Raw genomic sequence first — 25,490 nt, 5'->3', positions numbered from 1 at the left:
TGGGGGCAAAGCCAATGCTGCTGGCATAATGAGAGAGGGCTAATGTTTCATCTATCAGGCCGACTAGAATTGGTGCGCCGTGCCACAGTCATTAATGGCGCGGCATCCCCTTTCCTTGTAAAAACGTTCACCCCAAACAATAAGGAACATACGCCTTTTTCTTTTTCCTGAAATGATCTCTGTCCAATTGTTCTCTCCGATCGTAATAAGAGCGGAAGTGCTAACTGCATGTAAGTCACTGTTTTTGCTCAGTTAACTTGAGCTACGCTTCCATGGCTTGGGCGGCGCTGGTAGGGGTTATGTCATAAAAAGATATCCAAGTGGCTTTTGCTTTCATTGAGCGCCTGATTCCAGCATCCCTGCCGGGCCCTTCACGGGGGCCGCCATGGCCAGACAACGGCTAACATGAGTGGTGATGGCCATCCTGTACCCCCACCAGCGGAGAAACTCAAAATCTTAGTCATTCCTGGTACCACTGAACAAACCTGGAACTTATTGCTTTAGCTTTTCCGGAGGTCAGAGCCAAGAGCTACATTTAGAAACCAAAGGTCACAAAAAAGCAGATAAACGTCAAAGAGAACGGTCATCCATAGGACATCAATCTTCTGGCTTGCTCTTGCAAGAAAGCAGATTTCCTTTTGTAGCACCAGCACCCTGGGCAGCACATTTGAGGGGGGCCATTAGACACCCTCTACCTTCATCGTGCGTCTTGCAGGAGAGTCAGTGTATGTGATAATCCCCTAATATGTGATGCCTGTCACTTCCTATTTATTAGCTTCTGGCCCTGGACATTTTCATAATTTCCGTGCAGCTTTGTGGCCCCAGAAGTGGAGACGTCCTGGGATTCGTAATCTCAGGACAGCCTTACCTATGACCCCGTGGACTCACAGGAGACCAGGGCACCAAAAAGCAATTCTCTCCAGAGGATCTGCGGTCTACACAGTGGGAATCCTCTGCCCTTAGACCTTCACAAGATATGGGAAAAGGCAACAGGGCCCTCATAGCAACGTAGATCTCAGGGAATTGCCAAGAGAATTCGTTTCAAGTTTAGCGGGATTCTCCCACAATAAAGTAATAATACCCTCGATTATGTTAAATACTTCAGTAACAATATCCTTAAATTACAGTGCCTTAAAATTTTTAAAGTGCTTTTGTAAATATTACTTCATTTTGCTAATATTTGTGTAACTCAATGTGGAAGTAGAATAGGGAAGTAACTGTAGCCCTTTCTTCTTCGGTCTTAAAATGCCCACGTCAGGCACATTTTCCCTTTGCTGAGGGCTTAGAAAAGTCAGCATTTCATTTTCTGAAGTATTCTCTGTCGTTTAAATACAATCTAAGTGGCTTCTTACGGCCCTGCCTTCCATTCTGAATCCTCCCACCTCCTCTACTCCCCACCCCCCCTGCCAATGCTGCTCCCACATTCTTCCTGTTCCTCCCTGGGGTAAAGCCCATTCCCACCTCAGGGACTTGGCACTTGCTGTTTGTCCCGTCTGCCTGGAACGCTAATGTCTTCACGGGGCTGTCTCCCTCTTGTTTTTCAGATCCCAGCTTAAATGTCACCTCTCAGAAACGCCTTCTCCGACATCTCGAATCACTATTTCCGCTTCTACACATTTCTTAATTCACTTTCTAAATAGATCTTTCTTACGTATTTAACAGGGGTCCCCTGCATTGGAATGTAAGCTCTGAGAAACACTACAAGTTCAGGGTAGATGTATGTTTAAACATATCTACGATTAGTTTCAAATGATCGATGTGTCAAATTTTTCTTTCATTCAGTAGAAAGTCTTTAATTTGGTTAGGGTAACTGACGTTTTTACCGTGTAAATGAGTTTTCTTCATCCCATTTGGATTTCAAAGCCACTGATGGAATCCTCTCCTTTGGAGTGAGCCTAATGAAATTAACCAACTTTGAAGACATGTTGTTGACTTAGAACCGTTATTGTTGGAAAGAAAGAGAATATTAATAAAAGGTCAAGCCACCACATCTTGTGTCCCTAACAGGATTATTTTACAGCCCATTATTTCACTGTTAGTATTAAAGCGGTTCACTCACTAGGTTTGCACTCGGCTTTGAACTGAGGTTTGCAGAGGCCCCACCAAATCCCTGCTAACTGCAGCTTCAGGCAGGAGCAGCTAAGAATCACCGGCTCCCAGCGCTAGGGCATTGAACAGCCAGGGCGGCCAGCGACAATCCTGCACCCTGGGGACTGGCCCAGGGCCAAAGGAGAGGAAGTTTAAATGAGAAGGGCAGATCTGAATTCAATACAGAAAGCAAATTCTTACCGGAAGGGAGAGGCCTACTAAGTGACTTAAAGACAGGAGCAAAATCTCTGGAGCGGTATGAGTAGGATAAACCCTTGATGATCCTGCAGAGGTGAAAATGCTACGCGCCTCCACCCCCAAGTTTCCGGCCCAATCTCGGCAGCGTTTTCTTCCTTCTCCCCCACCCCTCTGTATCAGCTTGGAAACCAAGACTCCCGCTTTTGGAGGAGCAGAGGCGCCTCGGAGGTTGCTCCTGACAACCTGTCCTCTTCGTCAACTTCACTAAACGTTACCTTAATTAAGCCACAACTGCACGGTGCTCTGTTCCGTGCTGTACAAGAAGCTGGAAAGGGCAGGTTCCCGGGGGCCGGGCGCTCACGGTCTAAAGGCACTGGGCAGGTGTGGCACATGCAGGGTCGGCTCGGATCCCTTCCCTCCGCTTCTCATCCTCCTAGAAGACCCAGCTCGCCCTTTTTAACTAGAAGGAGCAGGGCAACCAGAAGGCCCCCCTGTTCACAGTGGGTCCTCCTGGCCTCCCAAGCCCTGCTGGCTGCTCTTGTCCCTTCCTGCTCTTTGTACGGACTGCCGTGAGGGCAGGTTAGAAATCAGATGGCATCGAAGGGACTGCATTTTCTCCCTTGGTCTTGCAGTCTTGCAGGGAAACTTGGGAGGCTAGAGAGTGGGACAGGCCCTTTCCAAGTTGAGCACAAACTTGGTGCATCTGGTGTCGCTGCAGCAAGAACTTCGCTGAGAGTCCTCTGCCCAGATTTTAACCAAGCGGTGCTTCTACGGATCAGAAAAGTTCTATGCTTCCATGGCCCATTCTGAAGCCCGCAGGGGCCAGGTTCTATGACGTGACGTCCTTCCCGGCTCCTAGATGCTGATTCTATTTGTGCCTGAGAACTTCTTATCCTCGGGTTGCCTCCGTGGGTCATTTTTTCTGGGGCCAAGCATCTGCTTAGGCCCTAATTTAACGCAGCTGTAGCCACAGCTACGAGGATTTCATTTTCAGCGTGTTAACGGCTGGAATGAATGTTCTAGGTGTGCCCAAAATACATACGCCTTACACTGGTGAGAGTTCATTTCCACGAGCAAGAATATCGGGCACACAGGTTCAGGTAGCTCGAGGATAAGCAGAAGGAAAGTAGGAGGTATTTGTATTCAATATGTTCCCTAAAACTCTAAAAGTAATTCAATGGCAGTATTAAGGAAAATTTAAAGTTATACACAAAACCGCCAATCTAACAAATCTTCTTGGCAACCACACGCATACATAATTTTTCCATGTTTTTTGAATGTAAGGGCTAACTATTGTTTTGCTGTTTTCATGTGATGGTGCATCAGAAGCATTTCCCCATATCTCTAGGCAGTCTTCATAAACATTACCTGCATTTTTCTAGAGTAGAAGAGTCTCTAAACTTAAAACCGTCTATTAGCTGAGGGACTGGAAATAAAAAATCCCTTGTAATTCAAAAACTTCTAGGCAATAGGGAAAAAGAATGTCGGAAATCTGTCGGCAAGCTGGGATATGGCAGAAGAAAATGGAAGAAAGGACGTATTAGAAGCTCTTACCCAAAAGCATGAGCACGGGATGCTGTTAACTACCGCGAGGACCTCTGGAAAATGAATCACTTTCCCTTTGCCTTAGTTTCCTCAACGAGACACAGAAGGTAGGATCGGGTGAACTTTAAAATCCTTTCCCGCTCTGGGGCGCACGGGTGGCTCAGTCGGTTAAATGCCTGACTCTTGATTTCGGCTAAGGTCACGATCTCACTGTTCATGAGTTCAAGCCTCGCGTCAAGCTCTGTACCGACAGCATGGAGCCTTGGGATTCTCTCTCCTCCCACCTCTCTCTGCCCCTCCCTTGCTTGCACTTTTCCTCTCTCCAAATAAAAAAAATTTTTTTTTAAATCTTCAAAATCCTTTCTTGCTCTAACATCTTATGTTCCTTCCTTAAGGTGACTTTATTCTGTAGGATACAAAGAACCACGGGTACTTTAACTTACTCCTTAAAGGAGTGGTATAGTGGACAATTACTGGGCTGTGTCCCTCGTGTCCCAGGTTTGAGAACTGACCTCTCCAACAGTCATGGCTTCAGTAGCAGGCAGCCATGTTTGTTCAGTGGGGCCTTGCCCCCCGGCCAGGGCTGACCGCCCCAGAAGTGGTGGCCATTTTTCAGCCGTGTGGACCAAAGATACAGAAGTTGGTGTGCTGAGAGAGGAGAGCAAGCAGACATGCAGGGAGATGGAGAAATCAAAGTCAAGATGACCACCCAATCTATTCCTAAGATCAAGTTTGAGACATCCTGTATCCAGAACCGTTCTACCAAAACAGTCATGTCCCTTATTTCACTGGTATGTCTCGCATAGCAAAGAGCACTCATAGTTAAACAGCCTTCATTAAATGTCCCCTGCATTACTACACATCTGTATCCCTTGGTAATTTGGAAAGAAAGAAACAAAGCAGTATATTAGCTCTATCTATAGAAGAGGAACTAAGGCTTTGAGCTCGTAAAAACACAAATCACATAGAAATCCTCATTCTCTGGCACAAAGACTCTACTTGCTAACTATTTCTAACCCTATAGCTTCATTTCTGCTTTACAGTGTGGGAAACCACGAGAAGGAGCTAGAGATCTCCAAACTTCAGTGTTTTCGGAAAGGAACTCGCTTTTGAAAGTACTTGGAGTTCTGGGCAAAAAAAGTCTCAAGGTTTTGAATTTTGACCCTTGGATCCTCTCAATTCGATGCTATGTGCTCTCAATGCTATGGTCTTGCATTTCCAAGCCCTAAGAAATGGGGTCTAGTCTTTTGGTGGTTTTCCCTTAACTCAGCCCTAATGAAAGCCCTCTTATGCATGCAGAGATGTTAACGGAGATAGGCAACATGGAGGCTAGGAACTGAGTTCAGCCAAAATGTTTAAAACATTACAGAACTAAATATTAGATTAGGACTAATCTGGTAAATTCGGAATACTAAGAGGCAATAGGAACCTTAAAATAGGATAGACAACTGAAAACATGAGCCTTTTTTTTGGGCTTTGCCTTAATCCACCTACCTATCTGAAGGTCTAATCTATCAGGTTTTTAACCATATGCCAGAGATATTTCCTTCACTCCTTGGGGGGAAAGAGACAAGAAGGAATTGGTTCCATATGAAACAAGGTGATCTCTATTGCATTTCTAAATCAAAGCTTTGCAGCCCTTGGATGTGATAATCGTGTTTGTTCATTAGATCATCTTTATCACCACCACCACCAAAACTCCCAACCTCAAAACCGAGAAATTAAAAAGGGAAAGAAGTGTATTCAACACATATCCAGCACCCAGGAATCTATGTGCAATTGAGGTTTGATTTACAGACGAAGGAGGTGAGGGGAAGATTTAAAACCACCTGATACGTCCAGTTATTAGACTTAAAGGCACAAACCTAACCTAACGTATGTTCTTAGGGTTGGGTGCATCGAAACTTTCCCAAGGTCTCCCATAAGTGGTAGCAAGCCGCTCTGTTAAAGAGCTCGAAATGGCCTTGTAACACACTGGGACAATAATCTCCAATTAAGTGTTCTCCAGTGGGCCTCTGCATGACAAACCATAATGGCTCCAATGAAGCCCTTAAAACCTACCATGTCAATGAGCTCCCCCAAGCACGAGAATTTAGAGCTATGGATTAGACCTCTTCACCCTCCTCCTCCCCTCAAAATATCTTAAAGACCCTTTGCTCCCAGGGGAAGAGTCATTCTAGCCAGTGTCTGGTTAAGAGGTCTTTGTTAACTCACATTTAGACATAGTTACAGGACGTCTAATGAAGGCTCCGCATTCAGCACAGACCTCCCCTCACGTTGCCATAAGCCAGATTGAAGGGCAGAGCCACAGTGACCACCCCCCCACCCCCGCCAAAATGAAGAGGCCACCTAGGGGTCTCATTTCATTCATTTCCAGACTTGAAGAACTATGTGGTCTTGGAAATGACATCCGTTTTCTTGATGCTTTAAGTTTTATACCCACAAAGTATGGGTATGGCTCCTTATCTTCCAAGTTTGTTTAAGAAATACCTTTAAATAAAAGCAGAGGACGCGACCAAAGACAGTGTCTTGTTTTAGAGCGAAAATAACAAAACTGACAGATCCTATCCCCTTCAGTCAATAAGGCACTTCCTGCTGAATATCAGTCACTTTGAGAGACGTGTGCATTCTTTTGAATGACAAGGAAAAACTTGGGAGCCACTCTATTTTCTAAACTCTGTGGTTACAAAGTAATACAAAGCGTGCTATTGAAATGGCTGATCCCAAACTCTACACGTAGCCAATGGTGACCATATACTTTTTGGAAAGGATTTATTTTTCCACTTATGTGGTGCTGGTGCCTGAATGTACCTCATTCTGAAATCACACACTGCTGATGGGGGCTGAGACTCTAATATACAGAGCTACAGACCAACAGCTTATTATGAAAAACGCATTCAAGCTAATTTATGTGCAAATGGGAAATACGATTATACGATTGTAAAGTATAGAGCCAGAAGAATTAAAGAAACTTTAGGGGCTTGGAAGAGTTAATGACGCTTTTCAAGATCCTAAAACTACTAGAACAACTCTTTGACCTGGTCATAGGGTCCTACCTTCCTATTGGTCTCAACAGCTCAGTACATTCCCCACCTGTGGCTAAACAGGTTCCAGGGTACAGTACTGTCCTCAGCCTTGAGGAAAAGTTTCTGGATGAGGACTGTAGCAGCCCTGGAAATGATTATTTCCTAATGAAATCTTCCTCCTTTCACCGCATTCATGCCAATAGGCTATGTTGAGATGGCAAGGTAAGGTACCTTCTTTGGCAAAAAATTTCCATCACTCTTTTAATATATATATTCTATAGTACAGTATAGTATATATATAAAATATACTATATATAAACTAATATACTATATACATTTAATACATACCTATTAATATACCATATACATATATAGTAAGGAAATTCCTTTCGTTTCAGAATCATAAAAGCTCTTAAACTTGGGTTTTAAGATGGAAAAGCAACGAGATCTTTTATTAGAAAAGTGCTGTTGCCTTCCCAGAGAGAGGGAAGTCGATGTGTATCGCAAAGTCTATTTAAAAAGGTGAGTGCAAGGGGCACCTGGGTGGCTCAGTTGGTTGAGCGGCCGACTTCGGCTCAGGTCATGATCTCACGGTCCGTGAGTTCGAGCCCCGCGTCGGGCTCTGTGCTGACAGCGCAGAGCCTGGAGCCTGTTTCAGATTCTGTGTCTCCCTCTCTCTGACCCTCCCCCGTTCATGCTCTGTCTCTCTCTGTCTCAAAAATAAATAAACGTTAAAAAAAAAATAATAAAAAAAAATAAAAAGTTGAGTGCAAGATTTCACGTACAGCATTCAGTAATAGGGGAAATGATGAACGCCTTTAATTTTTTATTTTCTGATTTGTAACTGGTTTCAAAACTTGGCAAGCGTGACTATAGGCCCTCACGAAGAGGCAGTGGGCCCAGAAGCACCCTTTTATACCTCGCCGCTCTGCCGGGATGCTGAGGTAGCTACCGCGTGGGCAGGGCAACACAAATATGGCACACGTCACAAGTCGGACGCTCGAAGAGTTGTGAGGACTTTAAAGGTGATTTGCCTGTTAAAAAGTCGCATTGCTTGGGACTCACAGGACTCAGTCGTGTCCAACCAACACGGGGCTTTTCCAATTCTCTTGAATGGGATGAATGCACGTTTTTGCTTTTGTTTGAGAGAGGTAGAGAATAAGCAGGGGAGAGGCAGAGAAAGAGGAGAGGGAGACAGAATCCCAAGCAGGCTCCATGCCATCAGCACAGAGCCCAGTGCAGGGCCGAACTCACAAACTGTGAGATCACCATCTGAGCTGAAATCAAGGATCAGACGCTTAACCGACGGAGCCACCCAGGGGCCCCGAGTGCATGTTTTCTAAAGACGGTTGTATACTAGGACCTGAATGTACTCAACTCAACCTCTGCCCAGATCTAGAGATCTACATCTGGGCAATGGGTTTGACAAAATGTACAGGGCTTTCTGCTTCAGTTCCCCTCACTCTTCAAACTTGAGGGTGTTACCCTGAGATTTCCCAGTATCACAGCCTCACCTTCGTGTCTCTGTTAGACATAAAGCGGCCAATTCTTCCAAGATGACATGGGCTTAGTCACATCACTGGAGAAAAGCACTAGTTCTCCGAAGACAATAGTATCTCTGTGAGCAGGTGAAAAAAAAAGTCAGTCCGGAATTGACAGGCCACTGGCAGTTTGTCAGTTTCTGAAAACCAAGGTGATATAAAAATCTTTTAACCTAAATAGAACGAAGGGGGAATCTGGCTGTCAATTGGTGAGGGCATGAACAGGTCCTTAACTACAAAGCCCTGTACGAAGAAAGTCAAGGTAATTACTAACCCACACTAAAATAGCAGAATCCCTAAAAAATTTGGAAATCTCTTCCTTTCCATTGCCGGCTTTCTACTTTAGGTATTACTGTACCCCAGGTCACTGAGCTGACGCAAAGATCAAATAATCCCTCGCGGGGTAATTTTGTAATTTTCACAACCAGGAAAACGTCAAGGCTGTGCTTCCTTCTTTGCATTTTGGGTCTTAGCCACAGCTATTTAAGGGACTGTATCCTTCTCCCTGTGCTAGTGCTGGGGCACACGGCCCCCTCTCCCAAATGTCCATTTCCTTCCAAGTTTGAAATCAGAGTACCACCCTTGACTCTTTCCTCTTCTTCATCCCCATAACCAATTGGTTATGAAGTTCTCTTCCATTAGAGATCCTTTGAAATTCATACTCTTCTGTTACCACTACTCCGCCTGAATGCATGGCCACATCACCTCATTGCAGGAACACGGCTTTTCTCTAAACACAACCCTTTAAATGAGAACAGCCCATATCCATTGCCCACCCAGCCTCCAAACTAATCTTCCCTAAATATCTCCAGCATCATGTCCCTTCTCAGCTTTGGAAACTTTTGAAGGCCTCCAAAAACAGCCGTCTCTTGGTACTTCCCAAATATTTGGTCTCCGTTTCTTGAACATTCTGTTTCAGCCTGAAAGTCTTAACACGTGGAACCTGGTTTATACAATCCTATTCTGACCTTCGTCAGAAATTTTACCTATTTGAAAGGACCTCTTCCCATACATCTGTCTCCATCTTAACTCTACCTGAACTCTATCTTTTCCCTAAAATATTACCTATGTAACTTGAAATGAACCTACCATTTGAGCTTGGAACTCGCTAATGAAATGACCACCTGTCCTGGGTCTGTGAGGTACCACCGGCATTTTCTCAGAAGCCCATGAGTTTTACGAGAATTTTAAAATTTTATGCCTTTATTTCAATGATAATCCAAGTAACTATTTTACCAGTTACAAAGACTAGGTGTCTCGTTTGCACTGGCCCTTCAAAATTGAAAAGCATTTTTGCAGAATAATACTTCAGCTCCGAATTCACAACTGGTATCTATGAACCCTTGCTATCAGAAGGGTTGAAGATTTTTCTTCTACAAGAAATCTGTAAATGCATCTGACGGTCATGTATTGTCATGTGACCCATCTTCCCTAGTGTCGTCTTGAACTTGTATTTTAGATTCTTTATTAGAGTTTGACTTCTCAGGTTTTTTATGTCTTAGCTTCACCAACAGATGGTAAACTCTCTGGGGACAGGAATGATGTCTAAGCCTACTCCCAATGCAGCAAACATAATCTTGCAAAGAGCAAGTGATTGGTCAAAATTGGTTGCTCTCGTTTTGACTATGAGGGCTTGATCTGATCCACATTGGATGGCGGTGGGTAGAGGGAGACAATGAAGACTGAGTTTCACCCAACTGAAAATTATGCAAAGGTAGCACTAAAATTGTTCCGATGTCCCTTATTATCCCTAAGGTGGCATTATGTGAAGGCCTTCCCTGTAATGTCACACGAAATAATGCTCTTCATCCAACAAAGGTTTTTATTATTCCTTTCTTCCAACACCTGCGCCTGTTTATTAGTACTAGGCAGTAAAATTGAAACATTTCTTTCTCATAACTGGTAAGAGGTACTAGAATAAAAAAGGGTGTTGAATCCAATCTATTCTTAATGTTTCTGGCAATTCCTTAATCTATGTTAATTTCATGCTTTCATAGACAGAATTGTAGAAGTAGAATTCTAGAAGCTTCATCTCCCGGATGAACAGAGTGGTCCTGTGTGTCGTCCCAGACTTCATTAGTAGCAAAATGAAGAGGGAGATGTCAAGGAGATGGGATTAGAAGGAACAGGGAAACTCAAAATGGGATTTTCCCACTTGAGAACAGGGAGAAGCCTGGAAAATTGCTTGGTCATTATCCACACAGAGTGCTTACTTGATGACCTCAAGTCTCTCCTCATGCAAGCACGGAGAGTTGATTTATATGGCTTTGCAAAGTTTACTTTAATGCATTAGTTAAGAACTCGGGCAACAGGTGACAGCAGAAGCAGCACAAATGAAGCCATGGATTAATTTACTAGAGGAAAGAACATATATTTTTTTTAATGTTTACTTATTTATTTCTGAGAGCGAGAGAGAGAGTGAGGGAGAGAGAATCCCAAGCAGGCCCCACACTTTCAACATAGAGCCCGGCATGGGGCTCGATCTCACAAACCATGAGATCATGACCTGAGCCAAAGTCAAGAGTTGGGCACTCAACCGACTGAGCCACCCAGGCGCCCCAATAGAAGAGAGAATATTCTTTAACCGATGCCTTTCCCATTGTTGTTCGTTAGAGACAGAAATGGGAGCGGCCAAGGAGGACTCGTATGGCACCAGACTGCTGACGGGAGGCGAGCTAATCCTGCGGGTCAGTGGGTATCATTCCTTTCTTCAGCACAAAAAGAGACCTGTGGAGTTTCATGGACAGCCAAAGAATCATGATGGGAAATCATACGGATTTTACAAACCAGTGACAGAGAAATAGGTGGATAAATACAGACACGGTTAGCCCTGTAAAAGATCCCAGAGAATGTGCTGGAATTATGGAGGAAAGTAGGAAGGGAGTTGTAGGGACAGATGATGAGCTTCTTACGAGACAACATGCCTTTATGCCTCATGTCTCAGCTAAAAAAAAAAGAAAAAAAAAAAAGTGGGGCTGCCTGGGTAGTTCAGTCGGTTGAGCATCCCCACTCTTGATTTCGCTCAGGTCATGATCCCAGGGGGGTGGGATCGAGCCCCACGGTCACGTTCGGCGCCGAGCCTGGAGACCGCTTAAGATTCTCTCTCTCTGTCCCCTCCCCTGCTCCTGTGCTCTCTCTCTCTCTCTAGAATAAAAACAATTCTTTTTTAAGTTATTTAAAAAGAGGGGACAGGGAAGGAAGGTTTGGGAGACGGTGAATACAGCTCGGGCAAAGTAAGGAGCTTTACTTCATCCGTGAACCATTCTTTGTTTAGGTGCTACTGCATGTTCAGCATGAAAGTTAATTAACACACAGCCTGCTGCTGCCTGGAACGCCTTACATAATTACACCTGGAGTCTAATTAGGTAACTCTCCACCGGCCCTTGTCTGAATCACCCAAGCTACAAATCTCTCGAAGTGTGGCTAGCATTCATTTAGTAAGGCTTGCGACATGCCTGTGAAATCGAAAAGTTGTCACTTCCAACACGTCAGACACACTAACAGCCTAAGCGAGTTTCCCCCGGTGCTTTTCTCGCAGAAACTGAAACCTTGAGACCAGCAGCATCTTCCTGGATTCCTCTGGATTTCCTTCCGGCGCGGTCCACAGATGCCAGAAGAGCATGCCAGGCGGAGTTACATTTTGGGGATGACAGGGTCAGGCAATGACCCGCTGAGGTATCCATGCCAGTATTTATCGAGTTTTAATAGGGTGAAATATTGTTAATATTGACGGGATTGTAGGAATCTGGATTTTTCTGGGACTTTCCAAGCTTTCTATAGTAATACAATCTTCATGCTAATACCAACCTCAGGAAGAGAAGGAAAACTGGTAAAAGACTCCCCCACAAAATAACCCCATCCTTACTTTTCTCACACGAGCGACTACCAAGTAATATACACAGTGTATATTAGTTCAGAATTTTATCCCAGAACGTGAAATGTTAGGTACAAAGAAGTATGGATCTACAACAAAAGCTTTCACTTATACAATCATATGGGATAAATGTATAAGCTATGCTGTAAATCCCCCCCCCCACGAAGGCAACTCCGTCAAATGGGGTATAGGTTTTAGAGGCATGTGACACAGGGCTGTAGTCAACCACGTTTAATAATCTGTTATGTTTATTTTTTCTCTGGCCACTATTTGCAAGTGACCCCATAAATCGATCACCTTTGAGGCTGGTCACGGGGCTTGGCACACCTTTGTTTACCGGTAAAAATGACAAAGGGAACACCATGTCCCCAAGTCTGTTGATCACCTGGGGAGGGGGTTCACAAGAGGACTCCACCCCATGTTATTCTGAAAACCGGTGGGCGGGGAGAGGACTGAGGGGAGTAAGAAATGGAACTTCACTCGTTGCAAGGCCTGGGACCACACTTACCACCAGCTACCCAACCGGTGGCCCCAGCCAAAGGGATCAGAAACAGGGCTGCCATGGCCAAGTTCACACCCTGCCTGCAGCGACTGTCAACTAATGACAGATTAGACAAATCTGATTGCTCTATCAAAACATTCATCTCGAATCTTGATTAGTAAGCCTATTGAATTATGATTAATTCACAAGGGTGCTGCTGACAGATAAGATACTTTATCTGACAATGTGTGCTGGTTGGTTTGCCTGAAGCCAAACCAAAAAAAAAAAAAAAAAAAAAAAAAAGAGGGGGGGAAAAAAAAACCACCAAAGCAAAACACAAACTCCCGAAGAAGTTGCTAGTAAAATAAACAGTATCAAGCACAAGACTTTGTGGAGGAGAATGAGGCCGCACACACCTTCTAATTTAATAAAGAGTCCGTGCGAACCCAGCTGTGATACAAAAAAACAGGAGGGATTTAGGGAGAGAAATATACTGAGGACAGTACACTGGAAACAAGCGCATGCCAGGCCACCCTCTTGCCTTTTCCATAAGGAGTGTGGGAGAGAGGGTGACTCAGGATTGCTTCAGGAGGCGTCATCCTCAGTTTTGGCGACATCCCAGCCTCTCGGGCCAGAGGCGGAGTGGAACCTGCGTGTCTTTTCCCAGCGTTACCATCCAATTACTTTCCTGTCTCTGGGAGGACGACATCTACACACAGAAATAGTCAGCCAACGTAGGGGCGCCCGGGTGGCTCAGTTGTTTAAGCGTCAGACTTCAGCTCAGGTCATGATCCTGCGGTTCGTGGGTTCAAGCCCCGCACATCAGACTCTGGTGACAGCTCAGAGCCTGGAGCCTGCTTCGGATTCTGTGTCTCCCTTTCTCTCTTCCCCTCCCCTGCTCCACTCTGTCTCTCTCGTTCTCTCAAAAATAAATAAATATCTTTAAAAAATTAGAAAAAAATAGAAATAGTCAGCTGACCTAAACTCATGGGATTTGCCGAAGGTAGGTTTTTTTTTATTTTTAGTAAAAAAAAATTTCTTTTAGCATTTTGTTTTCTTACAAAGCAGAAGAAAAATGAGACTTTTAAAACAATTTTTCTAAAACATAAATTCTTCTTTTTCTTTTAGCTTTGTCTGAAGCAAAGACACATTCAATCTGGCCTACGTTAGAGTTTGAGTTTAGTACTTAATAACTAAGTGACTCACGAAAAACTGAAACAGTGTCACTGATTCCCTTATCAAGCCAGCTTACCAGCCCTGAACCTAAACATATCAATCATTCACAGCTTTGCCAATCCCCCCAAATTCAGCTGTGGTGGCTCTTGGCGGTGTGGGGGTCACAGGAAGAGGATGCGAAGGGCTCAAAATCTCATGCAATTTTAGAGAGCATCATTATCTTTTCCCGACCTTATGATTTTACCAAAAGCCTAATGTCCTATAATCGTGTTTCTCTTTAGCTAGTATTAACCTTTCGGTGACTTCTCTCTTCCCTCTCTCTGTCTCTCTCTCTCTCTCTCTCTCTCGCTCATAACTATCCTCTGTTAATCAATTGTGCACTGCAGATGGGGTCAAGGAAACCTACTTCCTCCTTTGATAGCCTCCAATGTTTCTACTCTTGGGGATAAAAGTGCTTTAAATGGAGTTATATTCTAGGAAAATCAATATATGATTACTGCAAAGATTTGTATTGATTGTCCTGTTGCATTGCAAAAAGGCTAAAGAAAAATGGCGTGGTACATTTCCCTTCAATTCCTGTTCCACAGAGTTTGTCGTGAATGTTTTGGGCAAGAAGAAAATGTTGGAACTTTATTTAATGACCTAAAGTTTTCATCATTCAATCCACTCACTTCTCTCCCTACCCTAGAAAATGCTTCATTATTACTCTCCTGGCTTCTTGTTGGTAATACCAGGACTGGCAGGGGAGTTCACCGAGCTGAAGACTGTCCATTTTGGCAAGGGTCTGAGCCACAAACTACTGGCTGCCTTCCCGACACCCATGCTCCTCTTCTCCCTCCCTTAGAGAATCCTGACCTTGTTGGGAGTAGCAATGTACCTGGCTAAGAAACAGTCCTGTTTCCTTTATCAACAGGGGTGACTAGTGATCACGTTTCAGCTGATGGAACGGAGGTGGCGACTGATGGGTAGGGCTTCTGAGAAAGTTCCTTAAAAGGGGGATGGGGGTGACTCAAGGGTCAGGCACATTTGGCTTCCCTCCCTTTCTTCCTTTTCCTTACCAGTAACGTACATGACATATTAGGAGCTGCCGTGGTTCTCTTGTGATCATGAAGGAGACCTGAAGACAGAAGCCATGCCAGAAGGACAGAGCGGAAAGAAACACGGAAGGAGCCATGAACACTGATGATGTCGTACGGCTGCCATGATGTTCCTACTCTTTGTGGATTTCTTTCACGTGAAGTGGATATAAATCCCTCTGTTGTTCAGGCCTGTGATATTTGCAGCCAAATGTGAGACATTTCTCCCACAAAATGCCTTTTGATGTGAGCCTTCCGTGTCATACCAAGTAATAAAAAATCTGTTAGTTATCTCCAGGGCTAAAGTCCTGGACAATGGCCACTGAGCGGTCCAAATACTTCCTGGTGTTTGTAAGCCATTTAGTTGTTTTCCTAATCATTACTGCTGAGGAATTACTAGAGCAATATAGTCTTTTAAGAAATTCAGTGTACCTTTGTCATTTTTAGTGGCCCAGCCTCCATTTCCCCTTCTTCGAGCAATAGGACTCCAATCTTGCTTTAGGAAATTTCTTCCTCCAGTAGTGTGCAGTCTTTTGTTTTTTCTTTTTTAATAATATTTTTATGTTTATTTATTTCTTTGGAGGGGGGGCTTGAGTAGGGGAGGGCTAGGGAGAGAGGGAATGAGAATCCCAAGCAGGCTCCACACTCAGCACGGAGCCCGATGCGGGCTCCGTCACACGAACCATGATCTCATCATGATCTCATCATGACCCGAGCTGAAATTAAGAGTTAGACCCTTCACCGACCGAGCCGCCCAGGAGCCCCCAGGAGTGTGCGGTGTTAGTGGGACTATCATCAAGGTCCTGTGGCCTCCCCTAGCTGGGCGGCGGGCACAAGATCCAGGCTGGGCCCTGTCAGACTTTGATTCTTGAGTGGAGTAGAGCTTACTCCTTCCAACGGCAGGACCCTGATGGGTGTCTGTGTTTTCTTCCTGCCTGGATGCTTGGGGCTGCCGGCTGTCCTGCTGAGCACTCTTCGTGGTACTGTAAATAACCCTGTATCCTTCTCAAAAGAGAACCTCCCACCCTCTTGCTTTTTTTTTTGTTCTCCTTAAATTAGCCAGCATTTCTTTCTGTTGCTCGCAACCACAGAATTCTAACACAGAAGTTCTCATCAGAAGGGAACATGAGGCATCCACATTCTTTTGGTTTAAAAGAAGGTCTGGAGAAACGAATAATCTCCAGCCTCTACTGTGGGCAGCGAATGCTGCCTGACCAGGGGCTCGGGGGTCACCCAGGGCTCGCTGCTCTGACTCTCTGCTTCGGAAGGTGCCGTTCTCATCTCAGTGAGATGTAGCAGATGCATTTCATCAACATCATCTCGTGGAATAATAAAATTAGTTACAGTTTTTCTTTGAAAATTTATAAATTTGAAGTCAATTTTCCAGAATTAAGGAATCCAGGAGACCAGTTCTTTGTCTTACTTAAAAAACCAACAAATAAGTGCCATTATTTAATGCAGAGGCCAGTTCCTTAAAGTGGGGGGGGGGGGGGGGGGGCTTGGGTTCTCACGGAATGCAAGAATCACAGGATCGGCACCCCAGAACCCTGGGGCTTCAAGGCCCGTTTAGATTGTTCTGGAATCAGAGCCATTTATTATTCGTTATTACAAATTACGAGAAGGAGCTTCCAGAAGCCTCTCCTTTACAGACAGCATGTTCACTCCTGCAGAGTTCTTCCTCGTGGCTCATTGCCTAAGCAACGCTAAAGTGCTCACTCAATACAGACGGAGGTTGCTTATGGAGTCTACTGACCACTAAGCTTCAATGGGCTACTACAGCATTTCCTTTAAAGACTGCAGCCTACATAGAAGGTGATACTCAATAAGGAGAAAAATTAGATTTTAGTAAGAATAATAACAGCCGATGTTTCCTGAGCGCTCCTATGCGGCAGACACCGTCCCCAAAATTTTACATATGCACAGCACTGTAATACTCTTAACGATCCGTGAGTTTAGCTCCATTATTATCACCTTCATTCAGATGGGGAATAACGAGGGTTCAGACGAGGCAGAGGGGTTAAGTAACTTGCTCAACATCCTTTCGTTTATAAATGAAAGAACCAGGCTAAATCTCAGTGTTGGCCGTGACAAAATTATGTAGTCCTCCAACACTGCCGGAGGCAATATAAACTACTATAAAGTAGTCCGGGAACCTACTTCAGTAATGTAATAAGGCAAAAAGCCACACAAATGTTTACATCGCTTGCTTAATAATTACACTTTTAATAATATTTTCCAGAGAAATAATCTAAATGAAAAAAAAAAACAGCAAAAGAAATTTTTATTGCAGCAGTATCTGTAATAGTGAAACCGAGTGGAAGTAACCCAACAATTTTAATAATGGGGAATGCTTAGGAAAAACACAGTATAGAAACTTAATGAATTACTGTCACTAAAATGCACAATTATTAAATTATGAAACACGGGCAACACTTTGGTATTAAACAAAAGAAAGCGGAATATAAAATTCTATGTACGTGTACTCAACAATTAAAACTAAATTCGACAACGTGTGCATATGGCCCATGGCTGGAAATTGACTTTCAAAATGAAAGTCGTTGCGTTAGGAGAGTAGGGCTCAAGAAAGAAAGAGAAATGGCCAGAAGTTTCCACTGTCCCCGGATGCTTCTGGATCTTGACTGGGAAAGCCTATCATCTTTCCCTTTACTGTAGATTAACTAGAAAGCTACGAAGGAGGGGAAGCTTAGGAACTTGCAAGGCTCTTTATCCAGTCAAGGTAAATGAAGTTCGGCTGGTCAGGAGATAAATAAGATTAGTTATGGGCTCTAGGTCATCCACTCATGGAGGTCAGCGAGTGTGAGATTATTATCCTTGGTAGAAGAGCAGCAAAATAGCATTAAGGAATAAATTAATGAAAAAGGTAGAAGATTATTTGAACTAAAGCCCTAATCAGTTTAGAGATTTCACTCAACTGCTCTACTGGCCATCAGTCAAGCTCACAAAACAAATATGCTTGTTCTCTTAAGTAATTCCAGGAGATCTCCCTTTCTTGCTTCAAAGACATCCAATCTAAGGAAAGTCATGAATAAAGTTACTCCAGTTTGCTGTTACACCTCATACAAAACCCGGTGAAGCATTAAGGGGCATGTTACTAAAATCGTAAAGCAGACTATTTATACTGGATGCATAATTGCTAGTCCTGTATGGCCTCTGATTCCAAATAGAACATCGTTCCATATCCATTCAGAAACACTGAATTCACCAACATGCAAACTGCATATTTTATTAAATAAACACAAAGTAGGAGATAATGACATACATTTGTTTTCATTACAAGTAGTAATGCAATATTTCTCCAAGGCTTACTGCATTAGCATTTCTTGCCACGTTTCAAATGCCTTTGAACTTTCTGAAAAGCTACATCTGTTAGCTCCCGTGTATACAGCAGAAAGTTACCAAGTGAATTAAGTTTTAATATAAATTGCTTTGTTCACTATTAAGATTGATGTTGGACACACTGTACTGTAAGTTGCAAACTGCAATTACAATTCGTTGCAATTATCTTTGGTTGTTAATAGCACAAGATAGCATGTCACTTTCTACCCAGTGTATAATTTATCATTTGTGTGTTTTTTTTTCTGTGAACTCTTGTGGTATTCCAAACGTATAATCTTGTTGTATTTATTTCCCAGTGGTCCAACAAAATGCACAGCAAGTGCTGACTAGAACAAACTAAAAAGCACTGCTATTGACAAGCCATCACTTGAGCGGTAATGAACATTCTGCCTCCACTTTCACCTCGACAAACCGGCAGCTTTAATTTATGATAAAGCAAAGGAGAGGCAACCTCCAGGTTTATTATACCCTCAGTGCTGTTTCAAATAAAGTAATTAGAAGGTCAAGAGACAGGTCTGGAAAGCCAAATATAAATGCAACCCTTCTGTACCGACATTTAGAAGAAAAAAAAAAAAAAAGACTAGTGTGTTCAAAGAGCATTTTATCCATCTTTCTTCTCCAGAGCAGGGTGAGTCAATTTTTTTTTTTTAATACTACCGTAACCAATCAGAAACAGTGGCAGCTCCCCTCCTTCTCTCTCTAATTTGCTCCATATGGACGATGAACGGCACACCTAAGAGATGTTGTCCTTAGGAGAACATGACTGGCTAGTCCAAAAACAACTGCTTTGAATTGTAAACTCGGGACAGGTGATTAGGGATTTTATTTTCTTTTTTAATCAAGAGATGACTTAACATGGGAAGTGACGGAAAGGTTCTGGAGACACCCTAGCGGTGTTAACGGTAGTCGCAAATAGATAAGTTTTAAAATTGTATTTTAGAACATTTTGCTTAAAACAAATGTCTTGAAAAAAACACCGGAGGGAAAGGACTTGACTCGCAGAAAAATGACCCTTTCAATACACTTTGTTTTCAGTGATGAAAGAAACAATTATAAGAAATAGCATGCTGTTTCTAGGGAACTGTCTGTAACATCATACTTCATTTTAAAGGTTCCTCATTTTGCTTACACTGTGGTCTGTGTTTACTTTCCTCTCTCTACTTTGCTTCTCTTCCACAACGACGCCAAGCTACAGATGCTCCTAAGGGCCATGAAACCCAATGGATCTTGACTTCCGATCTCGTCCACAGTCAGAGGAGTAAGGTAGAAAATTTTCAGCATAACGTTAACTCTTATAAGCCAGTTGCTTTCGAACATTTTGATCCAAGGATTACTCGAGTGGGAAATAACGTCCCAGGAATCCAAGTTCATTTGTCCCCATTAGCCTACTGTTTCAAATCCTTCTCCAGGCCCCTAGATAAAAGACAGGCGGTAGGGAGGAGGAAAGAGAATGGAAGGGAGAGAGGGAAGGAATCACAGGAGGTAAGGGGAAGAAGGAGACAAACCCGGAATTCAATCAGCTTCTGCACGGGTAGCGGTGATATGTATCACGGGTGCTATGTCTGAAAAACAGTTTTAAAAAGACGAGGCTTCCAAAATGATACGAGTCATCCGTCGTGCCCTACCGAGGACAACTAAGCTACTGAAGGCTTTTTATTGTATTCACCACGACCCACCTTCTGGGAGGCTGTGGAGTATATGCTCCAAAAGCTTTTGTGAAACGGCATTTTTTTGTGTGTAATTTTTGCTTCGAGTAATTTTTATCACTGTCTGTTCAAGTAGTCGGTATAATTACACTTGATTATGTAAGTGGTAGAAATGTATGTAATCTCATAATTAGAACATGTAATTACGTTGTAAAAATTCTTACAAACTGTAAAACAAAAAGTATACAAGTACAGTAGGTGGGGTTTTTTTTGCTTTTTGTGTTTGTCTCCACCCAGAATAACAACAGAAGCCATGACTCCATCATCCATCATGGTGAGGTAGGAAATGGGTGTTTTTTGGGGCTTTCATCTACTTGGCTGAAGGAACGGGCAGGGTTTGTTTTTTTTTTAATTTTTTTTAATGTTTTATTTCTTTTTGAGACAGAGAGAGACAGAGCGTGAGCAGGGGAGGGGCAGAGAGAGAGGGAGACACAGAATCCAAAGCAGGCTCCAGGCTCTGAGCCGTCAGCACAGAGCCCGACGCGGGGCTTGAACCCACAAACCGCGAGATCATGACCCGAGCCAAAGTCGGACACTCAACCGACTGAGCCACCCAGGTGCCCCAGGAACGGGCAGGTCTGATCCAAGATCACCTCGATATCTCTGGTGCCAAAAGTTACCTGCAAGTCAGGCATTAATAAAAAGATGGTGTCTGTACCCTATGACTCAACTGGGTGTAAGAAATGCAAAATAGTACTGAATTTGTGAGCCATGGAGTAACCAGGCTGGTTTCTTCAACCCAGGGACGTGTTTTCTTACCTTGCTGCCTTTTTTTTTTTTTTTTTAAATAAAACGTAACACTAATAATTTGTACAGTTAGTGGCAAAATGAGTGGAGAGATAAACTAGATTATTTTCAAAAAGACTCTTTGAGGCGGCAATTTCAGCCATTTCTCCAACTACATGAAACAAGAGTATTTGATTGAAAGGAATTCCTCGGTCCCCACCCTCCTTTCTCCTGGTCTTTTGCTGGAGGGGCTAATGAGCAGTGGAACGTTCCAAATGCCGGGCTGTGCGGTGGAATAAGACTTCCTGAGCCTGAGTAATTCAGACTGCAACCGAGGCTTGTTTCATCAGGCTGTAAACCCTGGGTCTCAGCAGAAGCCCTCACAGTGTCAGTAGTGGATGTTAAATCTCTACCAAACAGGAATTCTCTAACCGAAAAGCCAGTGCTAAGTCTCTCCCTAGGAGACCTATATTATGCCAAAAGTTTATAAAAATAGAGGAGGTCCCGATTTCCAAATTTGGGGAGCTGTACCAAGGCAGGTTTTTAGGAAAACGTGAAGGAAACACGAAGCATGATCACAGTACATGAGGACCTTACACGGAGGCCAAAGCCCAGGACTTAACGTATATTTTGCGCATATCTGTTAAACGCGTGAACTACAGAATTTTAACTGGTTCTAAGAGTGTGCCAGAGAATGAGGAAAAAAAAAAAAAAATCAGGGAGACACTACTGGTTCTCTCCCCAACAATCATTCCCTTCTTCTTCGTTGCTAACAGAACCCCTGTTTTATTCACGCATTCAACACTCCGAGAAAATGGACGCCACCGCCAGCTCAAGAGAAAATCTTGGTTAATAAAGCCAGTAATGCTGTTTCCATTTCCCTTGGCAATCTTCAGTTCAGCAGCGAACGACTGACCCAGATCTGGGCAATGAGACCGGAAAGAAGGTCAACTGAGAGTTTCTAGGAAGATTTCCTCACTCTTGAGAAGGAGGCACTGAAAGAGTTGATCTCTTTCCATCTTGGTTGCTTCTACATCTGGATGTGATGCTTGGGGCAGCTGCAGCCATTTGAAACATGAAGGAAGCCGGCACGAGGGTAAAGGTTACGATGGTGAGCTTAAAAGAGAGGAATCTATGTCATCAGTGACATCATTGGGCCTCTGATCGTATCACACCTACAGCTGTCCTACTTCTGAACTTCCTGTAACATGAGATAATAATTGCCCCTGTTAAAGCCAATCTGAGTCAGAGCACCATATACGGAGGGGTACGATTTATATTTTCAGTTTAGCTACAAGCATGCCAACACATCTGAATTCAAATCTCATTCACTAAAATGAAACTGGTACGTGTATAAAATTACTGGTGGGCTTTTTGAAATTGGTACAATCCGTTTGGGTTGCAGTTTGTCCATTTCTATTGGGAGTTTTAAAGAAGCTTATCAGTTTTGATCCAGTATTTCACTTTGGGCAATTTATCTCAGGGAAATAATCTAAAACCTGGATAAATATACACTCCATATTTGATGGAGTACTATTCATACATGGAAAATGGTTACTGAAATTGTTAGCAAAGTGAAAAAATTATTATGACAACTGAAAAAGAGAATACAGTTGACTCTTGGACAGAAACGGGTTTGAACTGCACGGGTCCACTTATACACGGTTCATTTTTTGGTAAATGCAGTACTATACTGTTAAGTCTGTTCTGTATGATTTCTTAGTATTTTCTTTTCTAGAGCTTACCTTATTGTAAGAATACAGTATATAATAAATGTAACATACAAAATATGTGTTAATCGACTATTTATGTTACTGGTAATACTTCCCTTCAACAGGAGGCTATCAGTTAAGTTTTGGGGGGAGTCAGAAGTTATATGGGGATTTTTGTGCAGAAGATCAGCGTTCCTGACCCTGCATGGTTCAAGGGTCAACTTAGTAATAACACCAAAAGACCAACAACAACAAAACTCAACATAGGAGTACATTTAAGAGATCGCAATAAAATCTACCAAAAGATAGTTATGGAGGTTGGTGTCATGGTGGGGGGTTAGGGGTGAGTTCTTTCTTTCCTAGTCTTGCTTTTCCAAACTTCCTAAATAGAAAAAAAATATATATATATATTTGAAATTTCCACACTACATTATTCAGCTGCTTAGTACAATTTATGGGCAATGCCGATTGAAAATGTCTAGAGAGGGAGATCAGGATAGCCTGGGGAAAAGACTTGAGGCAGACGTAGAAAGCTCATTAGCACCAGGATTTCTTCACAACTGGTTGGATTTTCTTTCAAATTCTGCCTCTTTCTTTCGGTCTTTCTTCTCTCTGTGTGTGTCCCTCTCTCCTTCCCTCCCTTTCTCCCTTCCTGCCTTCCTTCCTTTCTTTTCAAGATGATTATTCCATGATTTGGGTAAGGTGAACAAGAAGAGGTAACAAGTATGGGATGGGGAGCTAACACACCATCCCTGAAAGCAGCCCACTGGGGAAAATCCCTATTTCTCAATAAGAAAAAGAAAACGCCAACTGCTTTGATTTGAGTGTTCTGCTTCAGAATAAATTTGCCTGGAAGCTCAGAAGGGTACAAGAGGGGGCTGGGAGGTAACAGTGCATTCTTTTAAATAAAAGCAGGGATGCGGATGCTCCCTCTAACCTAAGCCAACAATGGCACCATCGACAGAGTCCCAGAGACGCTCGCAATATTCCACATAATTAAGAGGGATTGTTGGCATCAGAGGAACCAGAAATATTCTGTAGATTAACTGCTTACTTCATTGCTAATGACTGCCCAATTTCTTTAGACTAATTGGTGCAATCTACATTTTTGCAGCAAAGATGAAGTATCAACTTGATTTGGTGTCGATAAAAAATTGATGGATGCTTCTGACTGCTACTTCTCAACAACACACGGATTATTACTACTATAATTATCATAAATGACAAAACATGGGCAAGTGGTGATTACAAGTCTAATTCTATCCCAAGGTTTTAATGGCATAAACCACTCGGGCTTTACTCTCATGATTTACTGCATCATCAAAATCCCTGCAAGGATTACCCCTGGGTGAATGCCACTCATTATCTTACCAATAATACACTGGTTTGGCCCAACGTGGAACAAATAATCAAGACTGAGCTCTTAGAAAATCCTCCCTCAAGACAGAATGCTCTAGTTTGCTGAGGAGGCATGGACCTGCCAAAATATTTCTCTTCACTTCCGGGTGTTATAGTTGTATTTTGCTCTAACGCGTACAGAGATTGGGGGTCTCTGGGTCACACAACAGCCTACCAAGCTGTGTGCCAAAGCCTGCAGAGGCTGCTGCCACCTTGGTCATGGCCGACCAAACACCGGCCAACTGCTACCAACCAGGCAGAGAGAGAAAAGGTTGTAAGCCTCCCATGCTCCCTGCCTGGTTGAGTGGCAACACTTGAGATGCAGGGGCAAGGGGACCGAGGAAGACCCTCGAGGAGGAGTTTGTCATTATTTTGTGGGGAATGCCGTTCGCACCGACACATACAACAGAAAGACCCCTGCGGAAGCAGCTCCGGTACCAGGGAGACCCCACGCCCAAACTGCAAATTAAATGCCCCCCAAAGTGAGGACGCAGGAAGGAAAGCAGTGAAAGGGAGGGGTAGTGGAGGGAGACAGCCGTCTACCGCGAGCAGCTACCCACGGCGGCCAAGCGACCCTTGCCAGGTGGAAGGGAACCAGTACTGTCCGATCGTCCCACCTTGTTTTGTCTTCTAAGAGGAGTCAGACATCTTTATTCATAGTGTGAAACATCCTGGTTTTAAAATGGCGGCGGCCAGCCGCACTTCTTAGCCTAAAGGTTGAGAGAGTAGCTTCCAGGACCAGACTGCCCGGAGTGGGACGTTAGCCCTGCCAGCATTTGGGACACACTGCTCCACCTGAATGTCCGTTGTCCTCATCCGTGAAATGGGGATGATCACCGCCACCTACATCGTGGAGCTGGTTTGGGGATAACATGAAAGACTACCCGAAGGTACGTGAAATAATCCTGAGTAACCGCTCCGCAGTGACCACTGTCACCTAAGGCTGGGTTTGGCCTGCTGTGACCTCTGCCGTGGGAAGAAATGATGTACGAGGCAAGGGACATGGCCACGAACAACGGCTTGAAGGCTGACCGCGTGAGCTGGAATCCAGTGTTCCCCACTTGCTGGAGACTGAATGACCTTGCAAGACGCTTTCTGGAGCCACAGCTTTCTTGTCTAACAAATAGGGAAAATAAAACACCTGCTTCGGAGAGACTCGTGAGGATGAAATTTAAAAATCGACACCAAGCACGCGGCACACAGCTCGACATAGGGTAACACGCAACAAATATTAATAGTTGTTATTCACGCTATTTCTTAAGCTGAATTTTTCCGAAGTCTTAGAATTTTATATCTTCTTTAAAAAGCTAGTCCGGGTTCCCCGTTCATGTCCTGTGCTATCTCCTGCGGGCATTTTTGTCATGGGCATAGCTTTATTATTTTATTATTAGTTATGAACCATGAGAAATTCCCCTTTGAAAATGCACCTATGTTGCTTTTTCAGGCAACATGTTGTAACTTCAACTGTTACAATTGTTACCAAGTGCGGAGAAATCTTGCAACAGACAACTCCGTGTGTCAACGGTATAGGTGACATACGTTCTTAGGGGTGAAAGCTGTTACCGTACTTTGCCAGATTATTACTT

At 43.6% G+C, this 25,490-nt stretch overlaps 1 protein-coding gene across 3 annotated transcripts in view; it reads right to left on the bottom strand.

Moving 5' to 3' along the window:
* FTO (FTO alpha-ketoglutarate dependent dioxygenase) overlaps positions 1-25,490 on the bottom strand; it is a 391,598-nt gene that overhangs the window by 59,115 nt on the left and 306,993 nt on the right. The window contains exon 9 of one of the 3 annotated variants that reach the window (XM_053906114.1): positions 21,546-21,910. The exons of the other annotated variants lie outside the window; for them this stretch is intronic. Coding sequence (XP_053762089.1) covers positions 21,898-21,910 — 13 coding nt within the window. The 3' untranslated portion in view covers positions 21,546-21,897. Of the gene's footprint in view, positions 1-21,545; positions 21,911-25,490 lie in introns of those variants that run through there. 3 annotated transcript variants of the gene reach the window in all.

The sequence above is a fragment of the Panthera pardus genome, unplaced genomic scaffold, assembly GCF_024362965.1.
Source record: "Panthera pardus isolate Hobbes unplaced genomic scaffold, ASM2436296v1 HiC_scaffold_18, whole genome shotgun sequence".
NCBI classification, from domain to species: domain Eukaryota; kingdom Metazoa; phylum Chordata; class Mammalia; order Carnivora; family Felidae; genus Panthera; species Panthera pardus.
The sequence above is the reverse complement of the archived record's forward strand: the minus strand, read 5'-3'. Positions and strand labels throughout refer to the sequence as shown.